We start from the raw sequence: 18,010 nt of genomic DNA on the forward strand, positions 1-18,010 counted from the left end.
AAAAATGGGTGTTAGTTCCACATTTTTTGAAAATATATTTCGGTATGGGTTTACCCTCTTCAGCTCTTGAGATTTGTTTGTCTCGTGAAGATTTAGAATTCTTGTAACCCACCTTTACTTATGATAGAATGAGAATGAGACTTTAATTACAATCTAAAACTTCTTAAAATGAAACTATTTGCATTGATTTTGGCCCACTGCCTTAAATAAAGTCTTATAAAGGTATATTTTTTGGCAAAGAAAAAAATGCAGTGTAAAGCTTCAAAAAGCCATAAATATTGAATAAAAATAATTTTCGTCTTTTAAATCTTATCCTGTGTGGGTAACACTCTATCTACCGTTACATCAACTACTAAATTTTATCAACGTACACAAAATATTAAATTCGTGGCATTTATTAATTTGACAAAATCCGAAGCACTTTTCAGAATTGACCAAATGTAACAATCAATGAAATAGAAAAGATCTATGAATTATGATAAAGCAAATGTAAAGCTTGATAAACTCCAATTCATCCACTTCGATGTGATTTAAACATCTGAAAGAGTTCAAGTTATTCAGACTAGACTAGATTCAGACCAGGATTATGAAGCAACAATGAAAAAACTCCTTCCTATATATTAAGAACTAGGCTTTTAGGCCGTTTCACGCCCATCTTCTATTTTATTGAGACAATTTTCTTTTTGTATAAAATGTAAAACAAAGAACAAAACAAAAATTTCGTGGATTTTATTAAAAAAAAAAAGTCGTGGATTTTCAAAATTTACAAAAATCTAATTCTGGTAACAGACAAATTTTTAAAAATTCGATCATCCATAAACCTTGCCCGGGGTCATGTGAGGTCCCACAAAAAAAATTGGTCCCGATCGGTACGTACAGCCGTTTAGACGTTTATTGGATTCAAACAAACAGACACCCAAGCAAGTATATATATATATATAGATAAAAAGTGTAATGATGTCTGGACAGCTTTTAATGTCTTCATTGTTAGAGATATAGATCTTCTAAATCGACAGGAAATATTAAAAAATAGAAATTTTAAAAAACTAACAGAGGAAATACTTTTCTTATTTTGAAAGTTAAAGCTAAGTGTTTTTCTATGCATGACAGGTTTATATAAACAAAAAGATTATTCAACTAATTTTCTTATTTATGATTCTCAAGGTAGCACCTGTCTACGGTTCAATTAAAAACACACCTACCCTCAGGATGAAAGTATATCCGGAGATAGTTGTGCCAATTTACTTCAGGTTTCCCCCACCTCCGTCCTACTCCGGCCAATAGCTGATAATTGCGCGCCAGGATCGGACCAATCAGAGTCCGGGATAGATTATGAGCTGCGCTGGGTCGGAGGGATGGGTATATTGCGCTCTAGAAGGATTAGTTTACAAGAATATTTTGTAAGTGGGCCGGTCCGTTCCTAATCAATTATACTAATCGAATTAAAATGGAAAATATTGGCACAGGAGGCGGAGAAGGGTATAATTGTGATATTAGTCTTCTTTCCTCTCATCCTGCACTACACACACATAGACAGGACGTGAGCAAAAATTTTTCTGTGAGTCATTTGTTGGAGTTGCAGGGGGCGGGGAATCTATACCACGCCCACTCAGCCCTTCTTGCAGAGCACCATCATAGGGTGGGACCCGATCTTAAGATCCCTGAAGGTAAAAAATATGAACACTTAAAACTTTCATCCTGTTTCCCTTTATCTTCTGAGCGGTGTTTTTATGATTATTACTATAAATATCCTGTTCTCTATAATCTGTACTTTTAATATCCTGGTTTGTAATCTTCTATACTTATAATTTCATGTTTTATAATCTTCTATACTTCTAATATCCTGTTCTATATTGTAATCTTCTATACTTATAATATCATGTTTTATAATCTTCTATACTTCTAATATCTTGTTCTATAATCTTCTATCATAATATCCTGGTTTGTAATCTTCTATGCTTATAATACCATGTTTTATAATCTTCTATACTTCTAATATCCTGTTCTATAATCTTCTATAAATATTACAAACGACTTAACACTCCAATTTAAAAATTGCATATCGTAAAAATGTCTGATTGGTATCAAATCAATCCTAAATATTTTCCCTCCAATACTGCTGCACTTTCAAGACTACCATTTCTAAGTTACTAAGTTATTAAGTAAGTTACTCCTTTTAAGTCGTCGCGTAGTCTTGAAGTATTGTTAATTTTTACTTGGTGGATATTACGTAAATATGACATTTTTCCGGAATCAAACTGCTATACTTTAATTTAAAGTTTGCGCTATGGATATCGAGTATTTTGTAAAGTTTTAAGAATAAAATGTTATCCTTATGTTATAATTATTTTCTTTCGTAATTTCTTAACTTTCTTGTCTTCTGTTTTAGCTAATTTAACTTTCTGTGTATTTGATCTCTTGTTTTACTCTTACAATTGTGAGTTTTTGAAATATCATGTTACGATGATCCCCCGGGGGCTGTCTTTATATTAGTCCCGTGATCTTGTGTTCTTCTAGTCTGTTCTAGTCCCAATATCTAATTATAGGTTTTCCTAATCTTAGTTTTAACTTTACATGGTTCTTCTAATCCTAGTTCTAGATCATGGGTTCTCCTAATCCTAGTTTCTAGTTTACTGGGTTTCTAAATCCTAGTTCCCAGCTCTTGGGTTCACCTAAATCTACTTCCTAGTTAATGGGTTCTCCTAATCTTAGTTAGTTCCTGGGTTCTCTTAATCCCAGTTCCTAGTTCATTGGTTCTCTTGTTCCCAGTTCCTTGGTTCTCCTAATTTTAATGGTCCTAGTCTTAGTTCCAACTTCACGGGTTCTTATCCTCGTTCCTAGATTACTAGCCCTCCTATTCTTCGTTCCTAGTTAATTGGTTTCCTTAATCCTAGCTTCCATTTAACGATATCTCCTGTATGTTAAAGGAGTGTCCTAATCCTGTAGTTCCTATTAATTGGTTCTCCTAATTATTAATTGTATTTTCATGGATTCCTCTAATCTTTGTTCATGGGTTCTCCTAATTGTAGTTCACGGTTTCTTCTAATCCAAGTTCCGGGTTCCCACAAGTTCATGGGTTCTCCTAATCCTAGTCAACGGTTTCTTCTAATCCTAGTTTCTGGTTCCCATAAGTTCATGGGTTCTAATCCTAGTTCCTGGTTCCCATAAGTTCATGGGTTCTCCTAATCTTAGTTTACGGTTTCTTCTTGTCCTAGTTCCTGGTTCCCATAAGTTCATGGGTTCTCCTAATCCTAGTCCACGGTTTCTTCTAATTCTAGTTCCTGGTTCCCATAAGTTCATGGGTTCTCCTAGTTCTAGTTCACTGTTTCTTCTTATACTAGTTCCTGGTTCCCATAAGTTCATGGGTTATCCTAATCCTAGTCCACGGTTTCTTCTAATCCTAGTTCCTTGTTCCCATGAGTTCATGAGTTCTCCTAATCTTAGGTCACGGTTTCTTTTTATCCTAGTTACTGGTTCCCATAAGTTCAAGTGGCCAATTTTATTCGTCGTAATTGTGAAATTTCATTTTCGCGGATTTTTTTTTAACTGGTGCATTTTTCAAAAAAAAGTTGAAAATTTTGTTTCGGATCGAATTGTTCAACTTTGAAGGGCTTTCAAACTTACCGGGGTCATCTGGGCTCGATCAGTTCAGCCGTTTTGACGTTTATGAAATAAGCAAAATATACAAAAATTTAGTTTCACGATAAAATCGACCAAGTGCGGGTAAACGGTGGAAGTAACTATGAGTAACCTAGCTAGTCGATGTATATTACTGTACACTAACGGTTTAAAAATATGACGATATCTCCCAAAGTTTCTGGGGCTATCTGTATTATATTAGTTAGATATTATTTTACTGAACAATTCCTATTTCATTTGACTTTTAGACATGAATGTGCTTAAACATATTTTTCCTCTTAAATGTTTTTAATTATGTTTGAGCGTCGTAAATAAACTATAATAACATGTTAACTCATTTTTTTTAGTCGGGAGTAGACAATAAAAGAGAAGAAAATACATTATTTGATGCACATTGAAGATTTAAACATTTATTGTATTTCAAATTGTCTGGAACAAGTGATGACATTTTCAAATGAAAAGAAAAAACAGTAAAACTCCAATTTACGATTTAGTTTTCATATTCCAATATAATATTACATGGGCAATACACAAGATATTTTGTATAAATTATATATAAAAAAAATCTTTTATATCTTTTTACTCAATAAGTATAGATATAAAAGTATAGTAAGAATATTTTTACAATGTACATATTATTATAGAGACCTCGCAGAGCACTTAAATCTTCGTTTCCATTTTCAAAAACTGAAAAAAATTAAAAATTAATTTACCAAGTTTGTAGATCCAGGTCCTGAGGATGATTATAAGAAGAAAACTCGGCGGAACAGAACAACCTTTAGTAACGGTCAACTTGCTGCTCTGGAGAAGGTAAATTTAACTTTTTACAAGAAAAAAATAATTTATCAATTAATTAAGAATTGCTAAAGTTTAGAAAGAAAAAAATATATAAATAATTCTCACGCCCAAATCTGCCTTTTGGTGTAAGACAGGTGTTATTCAAACAGATAGACAGCTTGATATTTCTATTATATTTACATATTCTTGCATAAATATTTGATATTTATGCACTTATTTTTTTCAATTTAATTTATCCAGGGCCTTAGTTATTCTACTGAGAGACCCTTTTTAACGATAAATATGATACATGTGATACATAGCTAGTTTTTTTTTTGACCTGAAAAACTAAAAAAGGGTCAAAATTAATGAATGAAAAATTTAAAAAAATAGATTTTCAACTTATCACACATTATAGTTTATAAAGTATAGATATTTTGCCTGTTTTCTTTCCCTTTAGTGCAATTGAGAAGCTATTTACAACAAAACCAAGAAAAGATGTAGAAATTTGAGTTTAACTATAAATAAATGTACTACTGAATTTTTTTAATCACGAAAAAGCCAATACATATTTTTTTACAGGGAAAGTAAATGATATATATGCCTGTAAAGAGCTTGAGGATGAGTACAAATAGGGATGGGCAATAGCCAGATTCGACTTTCAAAATGTTTTACAACAATATGACAGGGTTCAAAGAATTTAAAACTTTATTCTGTATAAGTTTGTTTTTATCAAACATGCAAATGTGTTACCCTAGAAGAAAATATAAGGCAAAAACTATCGTTTTAAATCGATCGTTTTTGGGTTTTTTATAACGATAGTTTTGGGTTCGTTTTTGCCTTATATTTTCACATGGAATAACAAATCTGCATGTTCAAGATCAAACTTCTACAGGATACAATTTGAAATCGTTGGAACCCTCTCAGATTGTCGTAAACCTGATAAAAGTCTAAAAATAACCTGGACATTTTTTGTATATAATTTAAATTTGTCTCCATGTTACTTTTTGCTGTATGATGGTTCATCAGAATCATTAATCTAATAAAAGGTGGGAAAATGATAAGCTTCTTAAAATACAAAAAATTTATTTAAACTCTGTTATTTCACAAGACAGGATTGAAACAAAAATTCCCAAATAATTTATTTCCGAAAGTACTCAATTTTTCTTTAATATGAAGAAAAAATATTCCTTTACACATAATTTTAAAAACGAAAATTTATTTTATGTCAATTTCCTCCTCTTTTCTCCTTCTTTCTTTCATTTTCCGTTTCCTTCTTTCATTTTCTTCTTTTTCTGTTTCAGAAAGTGTGCCCTACCTTCGGAGATAAAAGGGAGGGGGGGGGGTACGTGCCCCTGTGCCCCCCTTGCTAATAATACATAATAAATAATAATAAATAATAATACATAGAAATAGAAGTGCGGTTTGTTTCTAAAATTAAGTTTACTGCATTTTCTATGAGGACTATAAACAAAACTCGACCTTTGAGTAGCACTGAGATTATTTACGTTTCTCCCAGAAACTACACAACCACTTTTATCTTATATTTCCAGGTGTTTGAGAGAACTCACTACCCTGATGCATTCGTGAGAGAAGAACTTGCTAAACGAACAGGTCTCAGTGAAGCTAGAGTTCAGGTCAGAAATGAACAAATATTTTCTTCTTCTATTTTTTACGTTCATTTCAACTGTTCCTATTAGAATTAAATTGTTCCGTTCCATCTTAGATTTCCTTGTTTTATTTTGTAATTAAACCGTTCCTTTCTCTATCTAATCTGTTCCTGTTCCATTTCTATCTCAACTGTTTCTGCTTCATCTAAACTGTTCCTGCTCCAGTCACATTATACATTTTATTGTTAAACAACGGTTCCTGTTCTAGTCCCATCTTTGTTTCATCTAAACTGTTCCTTTTTCTATCTAAACTGCTCCTGTTAACTCTATATTGTTTCTATCTAAACTGCTCCTGTTAACTCTGTATTGTTTCTATCTAAACTGCTCCTGTTAAATCTTTATTGTTCTCGTCTCTTCTAAACTCTCTTAGTTTCATCTAAACTGTTCATTTCCTATGTATACTGTATCTGTTAACTCAATAGTTCCAGTCCCATCTAAACTGTTCCTTTTCTATGTATACGTCATTCTTTTGAATTTAAGGCATTCAAAACACCCAAAATGACATTCCTATATTTATCATTGAAAGCATACAAAAAATTGATATTGTTGTAAATATGTAACTGTTAACTCAATAGTTCCAGTCCCATCTAAACTCTCTTGCAGTTTCGTCAAAACTGTTTCGTTAACTATCTAAACAGTTTCTGTAAAATGAAATGTTCTCATCTCTTTTAAACTCTCTCAATTTAATCTAAACTATTTCTTTTGCTATGTAAACTGTTCCTGTTAAATGAGTTATTGTTTCAAAATTATTGATAAACTAAAATAATTCAGCCGTGCAAGTATTTGTTACAAATGCAGTATGAATGCCAGATTACTAAATAATTGTTAATTAGTTAACTACAAAGTATTAAGTAGGGTTGTGTAGGATGTATTTAAACTACAACAAGGTTGGGAGGAGTAAGGGGAGTGTAGGTCAGCTTCTACAAATATGTTGGATGCGCAATGTTGATGTAAAATAATCCAGCGTATCTCTCCGTGACAGCTGTCACAGGAGTCACAGTAATATCACCCAGATTTTACAAAACTTTAATTCTCACTCTAGATTAAAGTAAATATAAAAACAAGGAGATCTATATGTCTCGTTCAAATATCATTTGATTTTAGAGCGAAGATTCATAATTGCTAAGATTAAAATCATAAACCTTGTTTTCAAAATAAATAAAAATTTTACTCCCAAATGTGTCGCTGTATACAATACATATTAAGTGTATAATTTACGTATATTTTGTATAAGATGTGTGGTGTGAAATAGTTTTGTATCCAAGAAATTAAGTTTGTACCCATGAAAGTAGGGTTGTATCCAATCCAAGAAAATGAGTTTTTATCCCAGAAAGTGAGTTTGTATCTAAAAAAGTGAGTTTGTATCTAAAAAGTGGGGTTGCATTTAAGAAAGTGAGTTTGTATCCAAGGAAGTAAGTAAGTTTGTATCCCAAAAAGTGGGGTTGTATCCAAGGAAGCGAGTTTGTATCCAAGGAAGTAATTTTGAATTTAGTCAAACGTCCAAAAAAGTGTGTCTTCATGTGTGTATTTGTCTGAGGATGTGTGCTTTGTATTTATTTTATTTTAACAAAACTGCAATGGCTTTCCAGATGTGAAATTTTGCTCAAAATTCCCTGATGAACTAGATCCTAAAGATATTTACAAATATTGGATTGAAGGTTTAAAAACTAAGATTGTGTAATGTTAGTGTCTGGAGTATCCAGGAGGCAGAGGATACAGTTGTGACATCGGTCCTTCACAACCTGGATCAGGTTCCAGGAGGAGATTGGACCCCCCCCTTCCAATCACTACTCATTGTATCAAACTTCTTCATCCGTATCTCTTCATCTCTTCTCTTAGGCCTTCTTTTCTTTGTCTCTTCTTTTTGTTTGGACTCCCGTTCCTTACTTCTTATTTTCCATCTTTCCTCCCCCAAGCTACTGACTTCCTTCTCCTTCTCCTCATCTCTTCTAAACCACCCTTTCGCTATCCACTTCCTCCCGAATCGTCTATTTCCAACCCACCCTTCTCTCCCCCTTCCTACACTATACTCCCCCTGCTTCCTCCTTCTAGGAACTTGATATCAAATCTTCATACACCAGTTCATATGCATCGTCTCAAAGTGCATTCAAGTTCAATTCAAGACATTTGACCCTTTTTAGGGAATTCATGAACTTTAATTTTCAAGGATTTCTGTGTTTTCTTCGAAACTTAAAAAATGCATAATTTGAAAGATAATGCAAAAAAAGTTGACGTGAAAAATTTAAATATAATTACATTAAGGACTTATATCTTACTTTTTATCAAAAGAATAAAGGTTTTAAATCAACGATAACAGTTTATTAATTTTTGATCAAAAATATAATAATATGAGGAAAATTGTAAAAGATCTTTTGTTTCTGTTTCCTGTTTAAAAATGCTAACACTGAAAACCCTACAAAACTATCTATAGTGGAACAGCAAATATATGAATTCATTTAACTCTTAAATATTTAGAAATTTATTTCTCATTAGTGTAGAGAAGCTTCACGGACAGTTCGGGTTCATTTCCTCTTAATTAGTTATCTTTCTTTTCTCTTCCTAAATATCTTAAATTTTGAATCCATTCCCTTCGGAGCAAGTACACAATAAGATAATAGTGTAAGCAATAAAAAACAAGGTTTCCAGGGTCAGCTGCGCCCCTTTTTAAAAATTAAATTCTTGCCACATGAGATACATACATTATAATTAACAATATATATGAAATTTTTCTTGTTTTATTTGAAATATTTTAAAAATTGTAAATATATTGTCCTGTGACGCAAAGTTATGTGTATTTTTTTTTAATCTTGTTACTCAAAATTGAATATATTGAGTCTTGTGACGCAAAATCGAACACATTGAATCTTGCTAAACATTATAGAATAAAGAAAATCTTTTTATGCAAAATTGAATATATTGAATCTTGTGACGCAAAATTGAATACAGAGAATCTTGTAACACAAAGTTGAATATATTGAATCTTGTGACGCAACGTTGAATATATTGAGTCTTGTGACGCAAAATCGAACACATTGAATCTTGCTAAACATTATAGAATAAAGAAAATCTTTTTATGCAAAGTTGAATAATTAATTGAATCTTGTGACGCAACGTTGAATATATTGAATCTTGTGACGCAAAATTGAATACATTGAATCTTGCTACGCAAAATAGAATGAAGAAAATCTTTTTACGCAAAGTTGAATAATTAATTGAATCTTGTGACGCAAAATTGAATATATTGAATCTTGTGACGCGAAATTTTGTACATTGAATCTTGTGACGTAAAGTTGAATCTTGGGACGTACAGTTAATTAAGTATACTGAATCTTGTGATGTACAGTTGAATCTTGTGATGTATAGTTAATTAAATATACTGAATCTTGTGATGTACAGTTGAATCTTGGGACGTACAGTTAATTAAATATACTGAATCTTGTGATGTACAGTTGAATCTTGTGATGTACAGTTAATTAAATATACTGAATCTTGTGTCCGAACTCCTGGTGACGCCTTGAACTCTGTGTATGAGTATGTAAAGGAAGTGGTGTATTCTCTTGGGACTAATTTCACCAATTTTCTCACATTCCCGAGGAATTAGTGAACAAGGAACGGTTGCTTTCTACTCCCAAGGGAGCTGTATATAATGAAACCTTGAGTATATTTAATTTTGCTCCTTCCTGCTTCTTAACATTCTAAATATGTAGATAAGCAAAAATTGGAATTTTTTTCAAATAATAACTTCTTTTTAGACATAATTTCAAATGATCCTCCAATCAAAGTTATTGCAAGACCGATTCACATGAAAACATCGTTACCCTTGATCATTGATCATTGATTATTATAAACTGTAGTTTCTCTAGAAAATGGCTTGTCGATTTCTGTTTTTAGAAAATTGTTAGAATTTAAAGTTGGTAAAGCTAGAAAACGACGATATCTTCCACATCAGTATATTAATTAGCTAAAGGTTTAAAGGGTACTGAATCAGGGATGTTCATAAAGTTTCTGTTATCTTAAGCTTCAAGTTGACTTTTTATATATATTGACTTCCTTATATACATTACATTCATCAGAAAATTCACTTCAAATATATCCGGGCTAAGGAATAAAAATCTTTCTTGAAAATTCAATCTTTGAAAAAATTTTCCCGAGTTGTTTGGCATGTTTTTTTTATGGTTTTATTTGCTTTATTATGAAAACAAAGATAAATGTTAGCGGGCAAAATCTAATATTGGGAAGTATCAATAAGAATGAAAAATTGTATCCAATTTTTGATTTAGTTTTCCCAGAGCATCAAAATCTTTCCCCCACCCTCGGGGAGTGGAGGGAGGGGGGGGGGTAATTCTTGAATTTACCATTGATGGATTTGTTTTATAAACTTAGAAAAAGTACTAATTAAGAGATTTGGTTTGGTTTACTTTATCTTTATTCTTGTCCGTTTCTCATTATCCCAGTTCTAAAGAGAAATATGAATTTGGCCTCTTAAAATGGCAAATCAAGCACTAATTAGAATTAGTTCGGACATCCCAGCCTGTAAGGTTGGGTTCCGGCGGCGTTAGTGGCGGCTCCAGGTCCCAGGGGGAACAGGAGAACCCGGCTCCATGTCCTAGGGGGAACACAGACCCCGGAATGCGGGTCTGGCGCCATACTTAACTTAACTTTGAAATAACGAAATAGTTTCGGAAATTGAACTTTTACTCCGTCTTCTGGAAGGATTGAAACAGAGCATGTCCTCTGTGACAGGAAATCATAATATAGTTTACAGATACAGATTCCTAAACCCAACCCAATCCTTAGATCTTTAGTTCGTGCATTTATCATTGCTTCTCCCTCTTCAGGTTTGGTTCCAAAACAGGCGCGCCAAATTCCGGAGAAATGAGAGAAGCATGATAAACGGGAAATCTACTCATCTTGAACCAGATTCTTCAGAACAACCCTTGGTTTCAAAATCTTCCGGCGGGAGCTCAGTTAGTGGTATGTTTAATCTTTTGGATTTATCTCAATATCATTCAATTGTCGAATATGTCTTGTAGTCTTACAATCAAAGCGTTTAGCATCCTTTCTAATAATAATTTTAGCTGTTGATGCTGATCTCTCTGCAAGCAGCTTTATTTCTTACTTAAAATTTTTTTCATATTTATGGTGAATTTTTAAATTAACTTGCAATAAACGAACGAAATGAGAGGGCCAAAGGAATTGAGTCTTTGGGACAAAATCAAATATTTAAACCACAATATCTTTAGAACTCGATGTTGTTAATGTTTGATATTTCAAGCTGAGATTACTTGATCTAACAGAATTCATAGTTTGAAATATCTAAGGTATGCAACATTTGGTTCCAAAGATATAGTAATAAGAAAATCTCGAGTTTGTGGCAAAGACTCAATTCCTTTGTTAAGCAGAAGCCGAATTTAAAGAATTTGAGCTGCGGCTCAAATATGGTTGGTTCCACTTAAAATTGTATTCAATGTTTTAAGATTTAAACCGGTGCTCAATTGAAACCGGTTTTTGGCGGATCTGAGACGCGGCTCAAAATCATTGAATTCGGATTCAGTTTCAACGTATAATGCAAAGCAACCATTTAACCAACCAATCAGCACACAATCTGTAGATTTCCGAATAATATTTTCTGTATATGTTACCTACCATTTTCAATATCCTCTGTGTTGATGAGCTTGACATATCAAGCATATTCACGATGTGTAAAAAAAGACGCACACTAGTTTGGACGATCCAAACTTGCGCCCCACTCTGAACTTACCAAAGCGAGATGCGTTTGTTTTCATCAATTTTGAATTTAATCGAGTTTTTAGCCTTTAATTTAACCAAGAATGTAATGCAAGGAAAGTTATTTCAGAAGTGTACACATCTTTTGTACTGTCTCCGGGCGCTAATGTAAACACAAGACGGATGTCGGAGCCTGACATGGGATCCTTCTTTCACATAAATAATCAATGAAATATTCTGGTAATAGGAAACTATAATTATGTGAATTATCAAAATTATCAAAATTTAATGCTTTTAACCTCCTCGGATACTAAACGAACACTAGTGCATCTATTATTGTTTACAAATTCAGCCCAGAGAGAACTGGTTTTAATATGTACACAGAGTATACGCAACCGCAATTGACTTTCCTTGCATTACAACCTTGAATTCAACATTCTTTAAACTTGCAGAGATGTTTTTTAAACTTTTTAAATGCAGACGCCGTCAACAAAGCATAAAAGGGAAAAAAATTACGTTTAATAGGTCGAATTGTGATCGAAAGTCACAGCTTATTATCTGTAATTCAGGGGAATATTTCCCTTTCCCAATTTGAAGTTTAAGAACCCTCCCCTCCCCACACTCCAATATGTGACCTGTATTCGTCCTAATCTAGTTTGATTTTAGTTTCAAGTTCTCCGTATCCGTCCTATCCTGCAACCTGGAGACAAAACCCCGGAGTTCCTGGTTCTCTCCACTATTCTATTCATAATGGAGCTAGGCATCCACATACAGGTAAACCAACACCGGATACAATCAGTCCCATGACATAAAAAACAGACGAATAAAAAAATATTTAACCATCAATTCAACTAATATCTAATTATAAATACTTTTGAACATTTATTTATTTACACTTTGGTTTCCCACATAATCTTGATAAGGCGAGGGTGGGGGGAACTTACAAAAGATTTAGAATTTTTCAAAAACCTCAATCTACCCCAAAGGGTTCTAAATTTTGAAAAATGAGGAGGCCTGTTGACCTGTGAACCTCCTCAAGGGAAGGAAGGTGGGGGGGGGAGGGGCATTTTCCGGACCCCCAGCCTTTTAAGGGTTAATAATTATTCTTAGTAAACATCAGAAAATTCATAAATTATAATTTAATCAAATTTCTTAATATACAGGGTTATCCACATCTGACATCAGATGAGACTTTACTGACGACCTTTAACTATCTAAATATAATGATTTGAAGGTTGAACTTGGTTTTTGATATAATTTATTAATGGTACAAAATATGTTTTAGAAAACTAATAATTACGTTTACAAGTGCAAGGGACCAGAAATGTAAAGATAAGAACTGAATTAATTGTGTTTGTCGTCTCAAAAGCCTAACCCTGTATCTCGTTTATTTTAAAGAAACTACAAAATATGGCCTGACGTCTTAAGATTTTTTTTCTTTAAAAATATTTAAATTGGGACAAACATCTTCTTTTTCAACTTTTAATTGGGGGTTTATCTGTGAGCATCTCTCTTTGTACAGTTTGCGGTTTACATAATAATTTTTCGCGCATATAAAACTTGTTAACACAAATTTTGATCATTCATAAACCTTCCCTTGGGTCACGTGAAGTCAAACACAAAATTTGGGCCCGATCGCTTCAATCGTTTAGACGTTTATTGGACACAAACGGACAAGCAAAGTATATATATATATAGAAGATATAATGTACAGGGTTACCCACAAAGGATAAAAATTTAATTTTTTTTCTTTCATTCATAATTCTCTGCAGCTGTTTGTAGAATCGGTAACCTATTAGTTTCTTAGTCATCATTTAGTAAACCAATTTAAACAATAACTAAAAAATTATAATTTGTTTCATAAAAATTGTCCTTTATCTCAATCCTTCAATTTAGGTTAAAAATAAGGATGGAAATGTTTTATTTCTTCAAATCAGTTCTGTTAACGTTAGCTACCGGTACATTTTGTTACAGTGCTCGTGGTCAAATTTACAATTCGAAGACGACTTTTTTATTAAATTTTTTTGTTCGAATTAAAAGTTTACACGTAAATAAAGAGAAGCTGTTATTTGACAGCATTACATTGTTTCCATGATAATGTATCCTTGTTGATTAAAAGCTAAGTAAAAATAAAAATTTAAATCGAAATTCGTCTTCATTTTATTGATGTATACGACGATTGTAGTTATTTGCTAGTTTGACGGTTCACTGTGCACGTGTTAATTTTACTCTCTTCATTCACTATTTGAATTAACGCTTGTCCAACGAGTCCAATTAACTCGTTATCTTGTCACCTTTTTTAAAACACAACGTGTGTTTCGTAAATGAAAACGATGCCAAAGTTCCAACACTGGATCAGATATTTTAAATTTTTTTCTTTAAATACAAAATCCGAATCTAAAAAAAGTTTTTAATTTTAGTTGGGTTGGAGGGAGGAGGTTTCATGGAGAGTTTGAGCAGGACGGGTGGATACAGTAGTAATTGCTACCCTGAGCAGAATAGAATAAAACCTGGTGATTATCCATCCTGGAGATATTGAACCAGTCTAGTCAAATCAAGAAACCAAAGCTTATATTCGTTATTGTAATTTTATCAGATTCAAATAATTATAAAAATAAATGCAGCGTTCGCTCTTAAGATATTTTTTGTTAGATTAAATAAACTTTTTCACACCAGAGCTCAGGTTTAAAATCCGTCATTTCGGCTTTTTTCATCCATATTAATGCAAAATAATAAATAAATATTGTGATTTATTTAACAATCCTATATACATAATAATTGGCAAGGTCAAGACGGGCGTCATTAATTTAGGCTCCGAGGCAGCAACCTGACGTAAGTAATCATAAACTTGAATTTTTTCGGCAATTTCAACTAAAAACATCATAGTGTGGCGGGTTCAGGGGTTTGATAAAAGAATAAATAAACTTTCTTTCTTAATTATCTTTACAAAAGAAAACAACCCGTATTTTAGGTCTACCAGGTAACAACAGATTACGCGGCTATATAAGGGAGATGTTATGGAACTGAAGTCCTATAATTTGATTTTATTTTTATCAGAATTCCTTCGAGCGTACATTTTTGGATGCGCTACGCTACAGGTTATCTGTCAAAAATATCAATAGAATTAATGATTTATCATGACAACAATCAGAAATTGTCTTATAAATTTAAGTATAAGAGAGTATCTTATCTTACAGTTGTCGTTGTATATCAATACAATGAAGAAGAAATTCTATTTTAGTTTTGATTTTTACCAAGCCTTTAAACATAAGCATTTGAACAAAGAGAAGTTCTCAATTAACAACGTCTCTTGTAAACTTGTATTTTGAATAATGCTTACATTCTGGAACAAATCATTGATAAAAGAAGTCGTCTTCATTGTGTTGATAATCTCGCAGAACACTGTATGGATAGTGTATAAGAGACCAGAATTCCTGGGAACAATTAAAGATCTGAACTTTAGTGCGGATATTGTAATCTTTAACACTTGATCTCAATATCCTAAGTGGTTACTTTTCTTTTTAGTTATCCCTGCAGGGTTTAATCACCTCGGGATACCAAAAGAGTAACTATATTAATCCTCTAGTCTGCATAAGATCAATGCTTGATACCAATACCGAGAAACGCAACACAAACAGGGTAGTGTAGTGGATATCGAGATAAACACTTGATCTCGATCTTCTGTTAATCTACATATTTATTTATTCTTTATTCGATAACCGCAGTATAGTTGTACCCTGAAGGGATAACTAAATTGAAGAGATTAAAAATTAATTTCAAATTATAAGTGTTCCCACTTTGGATATCGAGATCAAGAGATCGGTGTAATTAGTATCCAGCACTGAAGATCTCAGCTTAGCTCAAATCTGACGTCTAGAACAGTGAGTAACTCTTATTTCCAGTTTGAGAGACTTAATTAAGTAGTCCTAGCTAGAATTCTATCTATATCGAGGTCACAAAGTTTAATTAAGGAAAGCTATTCTTCTTTCTAACATTGGAGCTAGTTTTAGGAAAAATTAAATACTAGCTTCATCTGGAGACTATGTATCCCATCAAAAAGTTAGCCGACTCACTTGAAGTTAAAAACCATTCCTGCAATTCATATATTAGGCCAATGAAAGTTTGAGGCAAATCGTCCAGAGGGTTTCTCGAGTTGTGATCGGATATGAGATTACTATTTTTTTACTACTGATTTTTTATCATATTAAAAATCTTCAACAAGTCAAACAATTAAGCTTTTAGAAGATACTGAATGATTTTAAACATAAAATCACAAGCTACAATTTATTCAAGTAAAATGAAAATGTAGTATATAAAAACAAAATTACAAAATTTTCACGAGTGTTGTAACTGTCAATTAAATAGCTTAAAAGACAATTTAACAACAAAATATACGAATTGTACAGTGCAAGTACACAATAACAGAATAAACAAAATAACTGATACATAGAATTTTCTGATTTTTTAAACAAGTCTAATTAAAGTACTAATAATGACTTGACAGCTGTCGACTAAAAATTGCCAAAATAGTATAAATCCTTAAAACTAAAACTGTACAAGCTGTACAGCGTACACACTATTAAAATCTGCTCTGAGGCCTCTAGCTCAAAACCATCCTAATAAGAAAATGAATAAAAGAAGTATAATCGTCAGCGTTTATCTCAATACAATGATGACGACCTTCTATCTCAGTTTTAATATGATTATGTTTAACAGAGACAAACATACGTGTAACAAATAGCTATTGAAAGTGGAAAATATTATTCTTTTTTTTGGGGGGGGGGCGGGTGCGGGGATTTGTTTTATTTAAATGTTTTAGGTTGGGAAGTGGTTCAAACTTCTGAGCTGAAAATCATGATATTTTAGGTTAGAATAATGTCCAACCCTTATTTCTTAAGATTTAAAATCTTTATCTTGGTTAAGGAGGAGTGTGTATTAACGATCAACCTATACAGTATACAGTCTTGAAGTATCATGTCCTGCAACAACAAAGCTCAATAGAAATTAGAAAATCGTCTTCATTGTCGTATTTTTACGACGGCAATTACATTTTAATTGGTAACTAGAAACTAAGAGTTGTTTTCATGTTAAGCCTTTTCAAGTTTCGTTGTTCCAATCTAAATAAAATTTTAGAAAAATGTTTGAACCAACCTGGATCTGTAATTTACATATGAAGTTGATGATTACACTGAATGGTTAATATGTCGTCTATTTCTGGTCACAGAATCTTAAATATCATCAGTTTAAAATTTAAATTTCGAAATATAGGAATAGGATCAGGATTAAGTATTTACAATAATTGCATCTTGAGATTTTGTGGCACGTGTAATGCTTCACTTGCTGGCAGATTCTATGGGTTGATACTAATTATGAAACAGAACAAAGCAACTATTTGTACCAGATTTAATATATTTGGATACTTTTTGGTGCAAAGTCTCTGAATGTGGCTAAGTGACATTTCTTTGGGAGTAATATGTTCACCGAGATTAATTTTAGATGTAACGCTGTCCTGTTTAATGTTCTCTTTTTAAATACCTGTTTTGTATTTTGTCCATAATTCCGAAAATTTCTAAATTATCGCTGCAAAACCACAAACTCTGAAATATAAAGGATGTATGTTCACCGTAATTAAATTCAGAAAAATTATAATTTTTAAAGTTTTATTTTTAGCAGATTTACTTAATAAGAAGTAGTCTTAAAAGGAGTGAACACGTAATTACAAGTGACTTATACTTAAAGAGGGTCATACCTAATTCTCCTAGATCAAAACTAGTTAATTTAAAATCTGTTTCTGATATATGTGTTAGAAGTGGTCGTTTTCAAGCTTTTTCTCCAGGCTTCTGTATAGAGAAATACACAATTTGATAACCACAGTTGAAAAAAAACTAATTTTCTGAAATTATGGATTTCTTAATTATTTTTGATAAGACAAAGTTTTCATGGGTAAAGTTGGGAATTGGACATGCCTTTATGAATGGAAGAACACTTAAAATTACGTTTACACGTCCTTTTACAAGTTTTTCACAGACTACAAATGTGATTACTCGCCACTACCTGTAAATTTTTACTCTCTATATATTTTGCAACCTTAAAATTTTACTATTCAAGCTGACAAGATTTCTAGTTTTAAATATCGCCCTACATGACGGGGTAGCAAAGATAGAGAATAAAAATAAGATTTTGTTGCGAGTAATCAG

General features: G+C 32.4%; 1 protein-coding gene across 1 annotated transcript; it reads left to right on the plus strand.

The window, feature by feature from the left end:
* The first annotated feature begins 1,357 nt into the window (after positions 1–1,357).
* On the plus strand, positions 1,358–14,447 carry LOC111708569 (paired mesoderm homeobox protein 1). The gene is made up of 6 exons (XM_023481986.1): positions 1,358–1,667; positions 4,364–4,449; positions 5,970–6,053; positions 10,925–11,060; positions 12,480–12,587; positions 14,234–14,447. Exons 1-6 carry the CDS (start codon positions 1,448–1,450, stop codon positions 14,350–14,352), a joined length of 753 nt encoding a protein of 250 aa, XP_023337754.1. The 5' UTR covers positions 1,358–1,447; the 3' UTR covers positions 14,353–14,447.
* The last annotated feature ends 3,563 nt before the right edge of the window (positions 14,448–18,010 follow it).

Source organism: Eurytemora carolleeae, unplaced genomic scaffold, assembly GCF_000591075.1.
Source record: "Eurytemora carolleeae unplaced genomic scaffold, Eaff_2.0 scaffold890, whole genome shotgun sequence".
Lineage (NCBI taxonomy): Eukaryota > Metazoa > Arthropoda > Copepoda > Calanoida > Temoridae > Eurytemora > Eurytemora carolleeae.

Excerpts from the sequence above, each read along its gene's own strand:
- LOC111708569 (XM_023481986.1), top strand. The coding sequence starts at position 1,448 with ATGGAAAATATTGGCACAGGAGGCGGAGAAGGGTATAATTGTGATATT. Across the intron at positions 1,668-4,363 it reads CGATCTTAAGATCCCTGAAG|ATCCAGGTCCTGAGGATGAT; the intron begins GTAAAAAATATG and ends CCAAGTTTGTAG. Across the intron at positions 11,061-12,479 it reads CGGCGGGAGCTCAGTTAGTG|TTTCAAGTTCTCCGTATCCG; the intron begins GTATGTTTAATC and ends GTTTGATTTTAG.